This window comes from Chanodichthys erythropterus, chromosome 15 (genome assembly GCF_024489055.1).
Source record: "Chanodichthys erythropterus isolate Z2021 chromosome 15, ASM2448905v1, whole genome shotgun sequence".
In the NCBI taxonomy this organism is placed as follows: domain Eukaryota; kingdom Metazoa; phylum Chordata; class Actinopteri; order Cypriniformes; family Xenocyprididae; genus Chanodichthys; species Chanodichthys erythropterus.
Window position 1 is genome coordinate 25384770 of NC_090235.1, and position 14062 is coordinate 25398831.

The following is a 14062-nucleotide window of genomic DNA, read 5'->3' on the forward strand; positions in this document are numbered from 1 at the left end:
TTTATAACAGTAATGAGAATCATGAATGAAAATTTGTCACATGAAAGTCATGTCATTGTAGAAAAAAATCATAATTGTCCTAAAATAGGTTTCATTATCTTTACGTAAAGTATAATTTCTTTCATTTTCTTTTACAGACATATACATACTTGTCTGAAAACTACTTCCTATTACCTAATGACCACACAGCTTTATTTTCCAATTATTTGTCCTTTAAATGCACCATGCAACAAATTATCACTTTATCTCAAGCAATCAGTGGGTCTCCATATTTCCTGTTATTGTTCGACACTCTCAGATAAACCGAGCATGGAGCCCGTGGGTCTGTTTCCTTCTCACGTCTTCTGTTGTATTGCGTCTTTGAAATTTGCCGCCTTTTTGTTTAACTGTGGCCCAGCAGTTTCCTCTTCTCGTGATGAACGCCTACTTCCTCCGTCTCTTTCACCTCTTTTTCTTTATCTCTCTGTCTTTCTCACTGGTTAAGACAAGGTTTGTGTAAAGTCGTATAATAAATACAGGTATAGTCTTGATTTTGAAAGTCTTTTTGTTTTTTTGACGATGCACCTCGGTGCAGAGGCAGCATACTGTACTGCTGAAGAATAATCGGCTTAAAGAGCTGGAAACATCGACTTGTTCAAGCAGCTGCTAGTTGCGGAGGTTTCCGGGTAAGTTTCTTTATGCTTGCGGATGAGTCCGGGCCGCTCAGGGTGTGGCTTCGGCTACTGGGGTCAGCTCTGCGACCCCTAATATATCACTAAAAATCAATCTGTGAACCAGGCTGCAGTTTTCTTTTTGAAAATCTAAATACATTACATACATTGAAACTTTTCGTTTGGTCTGTTTGCTTCATTGAGGTGTCTCCATCCAGCAGGCAAGGCAGTAGGCTGGCTTAAACTCTTGAATGTGCTTTTAATTTATGTATAATTCAGATTCTATTTGAGATGTTTTTGTCCTGTTGACTGACATTATCCACAGTGTACTACTAAATGCATTCATATTTTTAGTACCTACATTTTTTTGTGGGTGGATGTTTGAATTTTTTATTGTAACTTTGATCATTACAAGTTCACTATAAGGTAATTTTTACTATAAAGTGTAGTTTCCTTGTAAGTACTAGTGAGATGCAAATGCAAGGAGCTGAAGATGTGGAAACTGTTGCTTAGCTATGACAGGATATCCTGGTTACTGCATGAGACTTAGAAGACTTGTTTTTGATACTAGGCGCCTGCTGTGGCTCAGACTGAAAGAAACAAGCACAGAATCTCTTGACTGACACAATATTTCTTTATATTTCTCTTTTTAAAAGATCATTGTTAGGAGAGGAAATGGTTAGTTCATTGTAAGTGTTTGATTGTAACTTAAAATACATATAAAATACATGTTTTATGTCAAAACATAATTCTTGGCTGATGTTTATCTCTCATTGTTTCCCAAACAGAGATTATACTATATTATATATTATATAATACAGATTATACTGTATTGTTTTAGATGGTGAATTATTGTATTACTATGGTTGTTATTTACCATGGTCTCATAGTATCATTATATTACTAAGTAATACCCTCACTGTAGAATTTTTGTAAAAAAAAAAAAATGGTCAAAAACACTTCAAACTTTACTTGTCTTACATTTCACATATTCATCTCTAACGCAATATTTAGACAGACAGCAAAAAAAAGTTTTTTAAACCCAAAACTTTTTATGAAGAACAAAAACATGAAATCCAGTGATTAGAAACAAATGATGTGAATTCTGAATTAGTTTCATTCATTCATTCATGCATTTATTCATTCGTTCATTCATTTGTTTATTAATGTTTATGATTGTTGTTATTAATACATTCAATATGACAAATAATTATGTATTCATTGATTTATTAATACTACGACTAATATAATAATAATAACAGTTTGTGTTTGTTATTTATCTATCTATCCATGGTATATGTCCAAAAACATTGTATTGCCATTGTATGTGTCCAAAGAAGCATGGTATTACCATGGTATATGTCCTAAAAAAGTTACTTGCTAAATGCATGTCCAAAAACATGGTTTTGCCATTGTATGTGTCCAAAGAAACATGATATTGCCATGGTATATTTCCAGAAACATGGTATTCCCATGGCTCATGTCCAAAAACATGGTATTGCCATGGTCCAGAAACATGTTATTTATGTTATTAACATAATGTCGGCTGGTTGGTTTGTAATTATGCTTCAGAGTGGCTTGCAATTACTGCAGTTATTGTTATTGCTATAATTTGTCTCCAATTAAAAAATACTGTGACTGTATCATGGTACATTGCTATTATCTGATGTCTATACCATGTTACTTTAATATGTACCATGATGTAGAAAACATGGTATTCCAAACACATCCAAAATCATGGTATTGCCATGTATCATGGTATTATCTTGATTTTAGGATATGTACCATGTCCTAAAACATTGTATTGCCATTGTTCATGTCCTAAAACATCATGGTATTACCATGGTACATGTCCTAAAAACATGGTATTGCCATGGTATGTGTCCAAAGAAACATTGTATTACAATGGTATATGCCCAAAAACATGTTATTTCCTTAGTACATGACCAAAAACATGCTATTGCCATAGCTCTTGTCCAAAAACTAGTAGTAGTAGTAGTAGTAGTAGTAGTAGTAGTAGTAGTAGTAGTAGTAGTAGTAGTAGTAGTAGTAGTAGTAGTAGTAGTAGTAGTAGTAGTAGTAGTAGTAGTAGTAGTAGTAGTAGTAGTAGTAGTAGTAGTAGTAGTAGTATTTTTTCAAATGAAATTCTTTCATTTATTGTATTTTATCTTATTTTGTGACAGTCTGAATGGTCAAATCTGAGTAATAATTTTGGTCTTTTAGGATATGACTCGTATGTAAGTGTGTAGTGTTGTCTGAATACACTAATTTTCACTCACACTTTACTCATAGGAACGGTGTGACATTCACTATGAATAGTGAATGAGTCAGTGGTTTTGTACAATACATGCATGATTGTGTAAAATGCCTGTTGCGTATGTTCATCATACTCTTGTGTTCAGCGCTGAGGCGAGGTGTCATGTTAGATGTGAGCAGAGTCCAAGTCTCCGATTTCCCATCCTCTCCTTCCACACTGACAGCTCCGCTCAGTTGATGTATGAGAATGTCTCTTGAAATCATGCTGACATTTACATTATTACTATAGCAACCTATGGAAATACCCCAGATATTAACTATGTATTTGTGTCTCAAAACGGGACGTGTCTTAGACTGGACCCACAGATTTGTTGCTCCAGAATATCTCCAAATCATCTCCAGAAGATTTGTAGGAACATGGCACAGGTCAGACCTGCAGGGTAGAAATGAGAGCCGACTGGCTCAGCGAAAGAGAGAACGTGAGTAGCAATAACTCAGTAGTTGTCTCGCGTGTCTTTGTTTCTCAGCACAGATAAAGCTCGCTGATCCTTTGTAGCCCCTGACGGTGTGGGCCCTCTGTGCTCTAGGGCCCTTTGTAGAGGTGTCAGATGAATCACTGGAGGGCTCTTTTGAAATCTATACAGGACGTGGGCAATCCTGGGAAGTGAAACCTGGTGAAAGTGTGAACTTCTGAGCATTCTTTCACTTTCTTCTCACAACTGACGGACTGCAGCTGTTTGGTTTAGTAGTGTTGTGCTCTCTGCAGGAGTGAAGTCTTAACATTTAAACAGCACTGGGCCTATCACACTGACAACCACATGCTGTACCGTCCATGATGCTCAGCATCTAATAAAGGTAGTCTGTTTGACTGCAAGGATGAACAGGCTGTTTTAGTTTGATCGTTTTCTTGTGGGTCATATGTTACATTACTGATAATTTTACAGTGCAGTTAGATCTTTACATAACTTCTGAGTAATACTAATGAAACATAATGTCGGCTGCTTGGTTTGTAATTATGCTGCAGTTATTGTTATTGCTATAACTGCTATAATTTGTCTCCAAGTACTGAGACTGTATCATGGTACATTGATATTATCTGATGTCGATACCATGGTACTTTGATGTACCATGATGTATGTGTCCAAAAGCTTAGTATTGCCATGGTAAATGTCCTAAAAAAATGATAATAACATGGTACATGTCATAAAACATGGTACTGCCATTGTATATGTGGGTCCTTCCGTGTCAACTCAAACCCTTTTTCTTTTCTTTTTTTCATTTGAAAGAAAAACATAAATGAAGAAGAAAGCCAAAGTATTAAATGCCAGCTAAAACTTTTTTCTTTTAAAGAATGTGTGAAGAACAAATAATGTTAAAACTAGAAATATATCTTGTTTCCTTCTATCAAAACATTTGCATAGAACATGCCTGCCAAAAATCTTCGTCCAAAGTCTTTTTTTCAGAAATTGTAATTTTGACCCCCAAAATTGTGGATTACAAGTAAATATTCATCCATGTTTACTTTTTCAGAAAAAAAATATTAACAAAATCAAAATTTTAGCTTGGGAAGTTTCTGAAATTTGGTTGATTTGACATCATGTCCAAAATCATTGGTACGGTGCATGTCTAGAAAACTCTGTTATATTAATGTGCAGAATGAGAAAGACAGTATAGCGTAAAGTGCTCCTCAACTTCATGCATACTCAGTGAAGGTTGGATGTTTTGTGGAAACTGGTGATAGATGTGGCCACTGGGCAGAGTGATTGATTAATTCAACAGGTTTCCAGGAAGCGATGCTGCGTGTGTCCCTGCCCCCCCCATCAGAGAGACAAGAGACATCTCTAGGCCTGCCTGTTTATCTGACTGGACTATTAAGCCCTCTGTAGAAATCAAATCCCTTCTGTCAGTCTGTTTTTGTCTCAGTTCCTTTCATCAGCATTATTGTGTAGGTTTAAGAAACCATGTCTATCAAAAATGTTCATTTGTTTCACATCAATTGGGCTTTTGTTTTGTAGAACTTTTTGATTGACAAGAAATGCAAATGCTTTAGCTGAAAATACTCCTTACATGGCTGTTGCTTGTGTGGCACTGGCTTTATTATTCTCCACATATCCAGCATTTCCATGCATTACTGTTATATCAACATACAATGTGGAATAAAACTGCTTGTACTATTTCCTATGAGGAGAGGTAACAGGTATGGTTGAGCGTTCTGTCTTTTTTATGGTTGCATCTTGTGACCTTGTGTCATGTTTTTGGTTTGTTTAGATGTCTTTGGTGCATTTTGACTGAAATGTGAATGCAACACAAACCAGAGTTTGTTTGGAAGCAATAGTTGGGTCTCAGTCCGCTCCGCTTGTTTGATGTGCACCATGGTTCCGATAGCAGCGTTCACACTTATTCAAATGAACTGCACTAACATAGCAATCGGCATTTGTTTTAATCTAACCGAACCTGCCAAGTGTGAACACACCCTATTCGTCTATTGTGGAGTGTTCATGAGGTGATGCTCAGCTGCCAGTGGAAAATAAATAAAGGTTATTTTGTGCTCTTGTGTACCAAAGTTGCATTGACTCATTAAATTTAGCTTCTGTTTCTCTCAATTTATGTTTACAGTATCGCAAATCATATAAGGGCAATTCCACGCAAAGGTCATCTTTACTATGAAAAAAAAAAGTTTTAACCAAAAGAACAAAACCCTTTTTAAATTGTCCATTTAGGTCTGTAATATACTGTATTAATGTGCTCTAACAGAAATTTTAAGAAAATTGCCTTGTTTATCCACAATATATGTGGTAAGTAACAATGCTTAAATTAAATTTTCAACCAACCATATTTCATGCTTTCAAAAAAGGGATCAAAGACCCCATTTTTTAAACTTTAATTTTAGCAGTAAGCATTGTGTAGAAAGATGGATACATGCCTGAGAAATAAATACACTCATTTAGTCATAACAGCACTGCCTGATGAATTTATAAGGGCTAGAATAAAGAGGTCAGGACGCTTCAGTGCTCTGTCACGTCCGTAACGTTTTAATGATTAAGTTTATGTCATATAACAATTATAAATGCAAATAACTTGAAACTTTATATGCAAAGCTAAATTATGTTTATGCTTATTAGGATCAACAATTCATTTCACTACGTTGCTGTGAACAACCATAATAAGCGTTACGGACGTGACCGTTACGGACGCTTCATATTAAATCCTATGAGTTTGCTTCTTTATATTGCTATCATCTGTTTCAGGCTTACCATATCAGAACATACCCAATAATCGCAATACTCTTTGTGCTTTGTTAGTTTTAATATGAAAAAGGTTTAACTTTCAAATTCAGTCGATTTTATTATTTTTTTTTTCAAAAATTAAACAATAGATGTCGCTCTTTAATAGCCTACGGCGTGTGACAGATTAGCTTCTGCAGCGCCTGTAAGCGGCGGATCAGGCGCACATGAATCGATCTTCTCTTCCTCTTGCCAGAGAACGAAATATGAACATCAAAAGGTAGGCCTATATGATACAGTACAACTTATAGAAGAGCATTGTGTCTCATAGGACACTTCCCTCGGGAATTGGGATGTCGCGTTACCTGTTGGTTAAAAATGAATAGCCTAGCCTATAATGATCACAATCCGCGCGATCAAACAAAATGAAAATAATACGATTGCAATAATTTTGACTTGAAATAAAGTTTGATCATTTTGACTCAAGACTCCGCTTTAAACTCTGAAAACTAGACGAAAAAAACCGTGTGGTCATTCATACACAAAACATAAAACTGACATGATTGCGATTGGCAATAGTGTCAATCGGTTCACCTGACTGTGGGGAAAACATGCGATTTTAAACTGCTTTATGATAAACATTAATATTTGTCAATGTATTTTAGCATGCAGTTCTGTAAGAAGGAAAATCATGGTCTCTAAATTGATTCTTGAACAACGCACATGCTTGTCAACATGAGAAATAGGTCTAATCTATAACCTTTTGCACTACAGAGTATAACGTTACATTTGTATAAAGTTTAGTAAAAAGTTGATCAATTGTGGAGTCTTACCATACTGGTATCCCAGATTTCAATATTTGGTGGTGTACATGCTTGCTTGAGGTCTCTGTGAAAGTTTTAAAGCAGTTTTAAACCAGTCTTCTGTGCCGCTTTCAGACCGGTCACATCCGTAACGGAAAACTGTCACATCCGTAACGTTGTTTTTTCCTCATTAATGCGAACACGAAAAATGAAATAAAATTATTATTTTATGCTCTGTGGAGAGCCAACCCTTCTTTATTCGGTGGGCAGTATTACTTTTGGTTTGCGCAATGTAATTCACAGAATTCTTAAAAAATATGTTGTCACCCAAAACTTAGTGACTTTTTTTGTCACGTCCGTAACGCTGTATATTTCCCTCATCTAAAAAATAAAACAGTTGAGTAGACTGACATTTTTCTAATGTCTGGACTCCTTTAGTAAGGGATTATGAATATATAAATAGACGGTTCAATATGTTGCTATTAAATGCATTCTTTGAGCATTTATATTTCAAGTTTTGACTCCAAATGTCACGTCCATAACGCTGGAATTGCCCATAACTGCAACGGATTAAAAATTAAACTCTGTTTCAAACAGGAGTGCAGCTATTCTGTCCATTTGAACGACAGCTGAGAGCTTTACATAAAACCTGGTACTGAGATTTATTGACTTCTGTCAGCTGAAATCCATGCCATCTGTAATGGGCAAAGTTCTTACAAGGAATGAAACATTTCCAAGAGAACCACCCTGGAAAGATGCAACTTCTGATGGAACAGCTGCCATAGCAACAGAGCCTGGGTAGTGTCTGTGGAGATTATTATGGGATGAGTCATGGCAGAGTGACATGGCAGCTTGTTTGAATGGGTTGAATGAATGCTTGTTTCACAGGCTGCGTGTGTTCTTGTTTTCTCTCCAAGAATCATCCCCATGCATTATGGAACGGGGGATTAAAAAATGTAACCGGGTTTATCCACAAGGACCAAAGTGTCAGGAGTACTAAATAATTTACATATTGCTTTAGCAGATGTCAGTTTCTCTTTATCGGCTCACCTAACCTTTTATGGGAGATGGTTTCCTGTTTTATTGTACTTCTATTGTACCTTTTATGAGACCTCAGACAATTATTTATCTTTAAATGCTTATGTTATTTAGTACATTTTATAGGCTAGATGCTTAGGGAAAATTGAGGTAGAATTAACTTAGTTTGACTATAACACTTATAAAGAAAAAGCCTGTCTTTAAAGTGAAAATGACTATATTTGTTTTTAAATATATATTATATATATTAAATATATATTATTACTAATATATACTATATTTGTGCTTTAGAGAGAGATATTTGCTTTTCACTGTAGCATTGTATTGCTGTCTGAAATGGGCCGAAGGAAAATAGTCCACTGACTTTCGGCCAGTAGTCCATATCGTGGAAAACGACATTTCTCTTGCTCTTTTGAAATAAAGAGTTCAGTATACTGTGTACAATAATACAAAGCTCCCTCAGCAATCCACCAAGACCATTTATAGAAACTAAACTGCCAAAATTAGCCATTTGTCAACTTGTCAAATTGTCATCATTATGATGTTACAACCATGAGCACATTAATATATGACAGCCTTTGTTTACATCAACGACTCAGCATCTTGGCCCACTGAAAAACATTGAGGCAAGCCAACCATAACAGAATTAATTTACTTATAGAAGTCTTAAAGGTACAGTTGCAAAAATTCTAAGAGTCAGAGATGATGTATAAAGGTCCTGTATCAAAAATATTTTTTTTGTAATTTTACATAAGAGGCAACTATGTTGTTGTTTGTTTGGATTGAATAGCACATCATGACCAATATATACCAATTAATGAGAATTACTAGTTAATTACTTGCTAATATTTTACTACAAGCCTATTACCATGACAAATCAAAATTGAGTAGGATATAAATGTAGTTTGTAGATTTCATAATTTGTTTTTTGAAGCTTTATTTTAATCCTTATTGCTGTAGATTTACTTGATTTTATAGCATTAATTCAAAATTGTTCACCACCAGGTTTTATTGAAATTAATAGGTGCTGTATATATTGTCTGATGTCAGTTGATCTCCATAGTTTTAGTTTAAAAGCAAAGTTCAGACATAATATAATAAAAGTGTTTAAGTATGTAGATCTTACTGCAGCAATTAAAATGTCAAGTATCAGTTATAACAAAGGAAGAATGTTCTTGTTCAGAGTGGATCTCTCACACTGCACCAGTCAAAGCTTTGCATTCCTGAAATACATTTTCAAGTTTTTCCAGAATTCCTCAGTGTCAGCTTTTGCACATTAGCAGCAAATTATCTAGGGACAGAAGGAACTCTGTTCTGACCCCGACGTCAAACATGCTTTTTAATCAAATATATGGAAGTCTGTTGAGTTGCTGTAACAGATAAGAAGGTGGATGTTAAAAGATCATATAGATAGCAGTCATGGCCTAATGGCTAGAGAGTCAGACTGGTAACCCGAATGTTGCGGGTTCGATTCTCAGTACCGGCAGGAAATGACTGAGGTGCCCTTGAGCAAGGCACCGTACCCCCAATTGCTCCCTGGGCGCCACAGGAAAATGGATGGCCACTGCTCCGGGTGTGTGTGTCCATAGTTTGCAGTGTGTGTGTGTGTGTGTGTGTACTCACTACTTCTAATGTGTGTTCACTAATTGGATGGGTAAAATGCATATGACAAATTACTATACATGGCCTTCACATGTCACTTTTCATTTTAATTTATGACAGTAAATTTTCATAAATAAATGGCACAGCAAAAATGTACTTAACTGTTGATAATTACACCTCCACACTAGTAATATAATTTAAAAATAATGTAGTTTTTAAAAAAATAGAACCAATGAATTTCAATATTTGTGAGTGAATGTAATCAGGAGAATGTTATATATAATTGTTGTACAATAAATTGTATAGTGAACGGTCTTATTCTTAAGCGATCTTGAATGTTGTATAGAATAAAATTTACTTATTGGTATTTTTGACATCCCTAGTTGTACTAATCAGTTTTCTGAAAAAGAGAATGTTTGTTTGATAAATTAGTATGCTTAGTGTGACCCCCCTCTCTCTCCCTATGTCTCCTTCTACAGGCTTGGATGACAGCCAGGCAGCAGTGAGTGGCCACATCCACCATCAGCGCAGCCATGCCGCCCCCAGCAGACATTGTGAAGGTGGCCATCGAGTGGCCGGGGGCCTTTCCCAAACTTATGGAGATTGACCAGGTCAGTTCTTATAGCTGACTATATCTCCATATATGCTTATATATGCATGCATATATATCTTACAGAAGTGTATAGTTGCTTTTTTGCCCATGTAAAAATATAAGTTTTCAATATTTTCTCAGCTTCATGTCATTTCTTTCCATACAATAACATTTCATGACTACGGCTGTTGATATGAGAAAACACAACACCAATAAGGGACCCCTAGTGCCCAGTAATTGATTGCGCCACAAAAGAATGTCTTCTGAATATGAGTTTGGAACAACATTGTGAATAAATAATATGATTTTCACTGAACTATTCCTTTACCATGTGAAAGAAAAGTCCCTGCAGTGCTGTGATATAAAAACTACTGAGACTTACCTTAGATAAATCCCCCTAAAGTTCCTTATTCCTGATTCATCTTTATTCAGAAATTCTTTATTCATTCTTCATTGTTCTTTTCTGTTTTCCTGACTTGACTCAACCAAATATTTGCTCAAAAGTTGTAGAAACTGATGTGAATGCAGCACTTTTATTGGGTATGAAGTATGTTTATTTTCTGTAAAGAAATGAGGTAGAATATCAGTTCTAAGATTAGAGGTAAAAATGTTTTTTTTGTTTTGTTTTGTTTTCTGCAGAAAAAGCCCCTTTCAGCTATCATTAAAGAAGTGTGTGATGGGTAAGTAACAAACGATTTTTTTTATGCAGTTTTATACATTCATACCTGCAAACTTGTCGTCTTTTGGCGAAATTCGCCATTCTGACATAGAAATAGACCATTCACGTGATCTGTGCAAATCCGAGGAGTTTTTATTTGGGAATGTATATCTGAAGGGAACTGTTTCAGTGGCATTTTCTTTTCATTTTGCCTTCGTATGATGCTTAATAAAGTAGTGTTTATAAATGCAGTGCTGCTTTGTGTACAGAGGTAACCACAGTAACCGTTGTATTTCTACTTTTCCATATACGCCACCTACTGTCAGAGAGTGAATTTGATTCAGCTCGTCTGCCGTTTTGGTTCATACTAATTGTATATAATACATAATTATGCTGAAATGTGAGATTTGTCATTTTATAGACTTTTTTTTTTGTCAAAACTTGCATTATTTGAACTGTAAAGTTGTTTATATTGTAGTTCATACATATAGTTCTATTATAATATCAGAATTTTCTGAAAACGATTTGAACTGTTAATTCCAAGAAATATTTAGAAGAAAGCATCCTAACCCCTCATCACCTTTTTTGCCTGTCAGAGTTTGCAGGTACGCGCAATGTCTTAATATTGTTTTTGTTACACCGCAACAAACATCACTGTATAGCAATCTCGGATGTTTGTCTAAATTTTCTCTGACTAGGTGGAACTTGCCAAACCCTGAAACCTATGCCCTGCAGAATGCTGACTCGACCAACTTCTACATCACCGAAAAGGTTCAATGCAAAATCTCAAAAAGAAGCTGTATTGCTAAGTTCATTAGTTTAAAATATTCCTTATAACAATACCTCTTCTTCTCTTTTTTTTTTTTCTTCTTTTTAAACACAGAATCGCAACAACATCAAAAACGGCTCTATTCTGCGGCTTACTACATCTGCTGTGAGTAGCACATTTGAGTTTACAGATGCTAGAAATATATACTGTATATAAAGGCTACATCAGCAGGAGTAACCTGCCTTTATCCTCTGAAGCCCTGCCCTGTCCAGCTGGGGCCTGTAATCCTTCAGATGTGAGGGGTAAAAGGTTATAATACCAAAGCTTCCTAAAGTGTCAGGCAGCAGCTGAGAAACATTCTTGCGTGACCTGTCAATGCGTAAAATGCGCCCAGCTGTCATTATTTTCGATTCTCTTCTCTCTGCCAGTTACAGAAAATGTCGGGATCGGCTCTTTGTTATAAAAACGTATTGTTGTTTTGGAAGCACATTACATTAGAATAGATCTTTCATTCAGAAACTGCTTTTCTTATGACCCATCTGAATTTGCAGCTTGGGGATGATGATATTTAAAGCTGATGTCTGTGACATTTGAAACCGTCCCCTCCAGCATAATGACAACAATGGCTGTTTCTCTTCCTGTGATGTTCTGCACCAGCCACCACTGATATTTAACAGTCATCAGTGCTCTGTACAGTTTCGTTAGATTTCACAGAAGAAAGCACTGATGTTCATGATGAAGCATATTTTGATACTGTTTTCAGTTACATTGGCGCAGTCAGTTTTTTTTTTTTTTTAAGAAGATCAAGGCATGCAAGTTTAGTTTGAAGGGAAGAAGGATAGCAATGGCATAACAGTTGCCCCAAAAAGTTTTTGGACACACTCCACACTTAAAAAGTATAAGAATGTCATTGCATTAGATGCAAAATATCAAACCAGTTGATATCTTTAAACAAATGATGTTTAAGCTTTTCTCCGATCTGGATGTGGTTCAGAATTGTGGTTCAGGATAGCTATATTCCACTTACTGTACATCAGAGGTGGCTTAAATCAAAATGACTGAAATGACAAATTGACAAAAACAAAATTACTGAAGCTGAACTAAAATTAAAACGAAACATAAAATATTATAATACAAACTAATTAAAAATATTAATGAAATCTATGATAGTATTATAATTATTTATACCTGTGAGCAGCAATTATTGGGGTTCAACCGATTTTTAGGGTTTTTTAACAGTTGCGCAAAATGGTTTTATGTTTCATTTAGCAAACATGTAGCAATCTTGTTCATAGATGGACAAAACTATTTACAGTCAATACAGGCAGTTTAGCATAGGAAATATGTTTTTTAAGCTTTTAACAGAAATGTTTTTTAAGCTTTTCGTTTAGGATTTATTAGCTTTTGAGTGTATTTTGCCATGTCCATTTTCTAAATGACCGTTATAGGTACACAAAGGTTAAAGTTCAATTTTTTTTTTTTGATAATTATTGATGTAGTGAGTCCAGAGAATTGTACTGTGCAGATTTGGTTCTGATTGGGCAAAAAAACTAGGGTTAGTTTGCAAACGTGTTTTTTTTTTTTTTTTTTTTTTTTTACATATGAATATTTAATGAACAATTTGATTGACAGCAGGGGTTCTTGAGGCAAAGTTGTTCAGTATGATGAGATCTATCAAAGGATATGAATATTGTGTGTATGTGTAAAAAAAATGTGTGATTACACATTGATTACAAGTAAAATTCGTTAGCACCACCTAGTGGCTGATTTTTTAAAAAAATTCTAACAAACCTCTCGGACCATGAGTCGATCATGCCCACCGAGTTTTGTTCTGATTGGCCTCCATTAACCTTGTCTAATAGGTGCTCAAACTTCATTGGCTGATGGCGGCCATGTTTTTCAAGATATGCCAATGTCTTCATAGACAATCATGGCTCCTTGGACTGAAGGTGCTTTCACGCGGCCTCGTAATTCCTGTAGTTACGAGATTCTAGCTTGTAAAAAGCGTTCACGTCCTCGTAGAGCTCGTAATTACAGCTTGTAAGCTGGGAGTTTTCTGAAAGCTCCCACATGTACTACAGGGCCGCTGTACCACCTGACCACTGTAGATTCATTTAGGCGTTGATAGTGGTGCCATGGAAATGCATAATTCCCAGTCCAAGGACCAAAAGGACGTGAACAGCTCCGAATATAATGTCACATGTTGTTATCTCAAGATTCTGGTTAATATGAGGTGACGTGAACGCAGCATAACACACTTCAATTTAAGTCAGTCAGACTAACTGTTGAGAAATTATAGCTGTTTTCATGTTTTTTTTTGTTTGTTTTTTTTTTCATGTTATAGTGCCACCAAGTGTCCAATCGTCTATTATTTTACTGTGACCAAAGATTGAGCTCATACATATGTGTACCAAGTTTGGTGAAAATATCTAATTTCATTCAAGAGTTATAGCCATTTTAGTAAAAGTGG

The 14062-nt window shown here is 35.5% G+C and overlaps 1 protein-coding gene across 4 annotated transcripts in view; it reads left to right on the forward strand.

The window, feature by feature from the left end:
• elmo1 (engulfment and cell motility 1 (ced-12 homolog, C. elegans)) overlaps positions 1-14062 on the forward strand; it is a 100914-nt gene that overhangs the window by 29837 nt on the left and 57015 nt on the right. For 2 of the 4 annotated variants that reach the window (XM_067410884.1, XM_067410887.1), the window contains exons 1-5: positions 433-665; positions 10053-10184; positions 10805-10845; positions 11522-11594; positions 11707-11757. In XM_067410884.1, coding sequence (XP_067266985.1) covers positions 10107-10184; positions 10805-10845; positions 11522-11594; positions 11707-11757 — 243 coding nt within the window. In that variant the 5' untranslated portion in view covers positions 433-665; positions 10053-10106. Of the gene's footprint in view, positions 1-432; positions 666-770; positions 872-10052; positions 10185-10804; positions 10846-11521; positions 11595-11706; positions 11758-14062 lie in introns of those variants that run through there. The other 2 variants (XM_067410886.1, XM_067410885.1) reach the window with 2 other exon arrangements.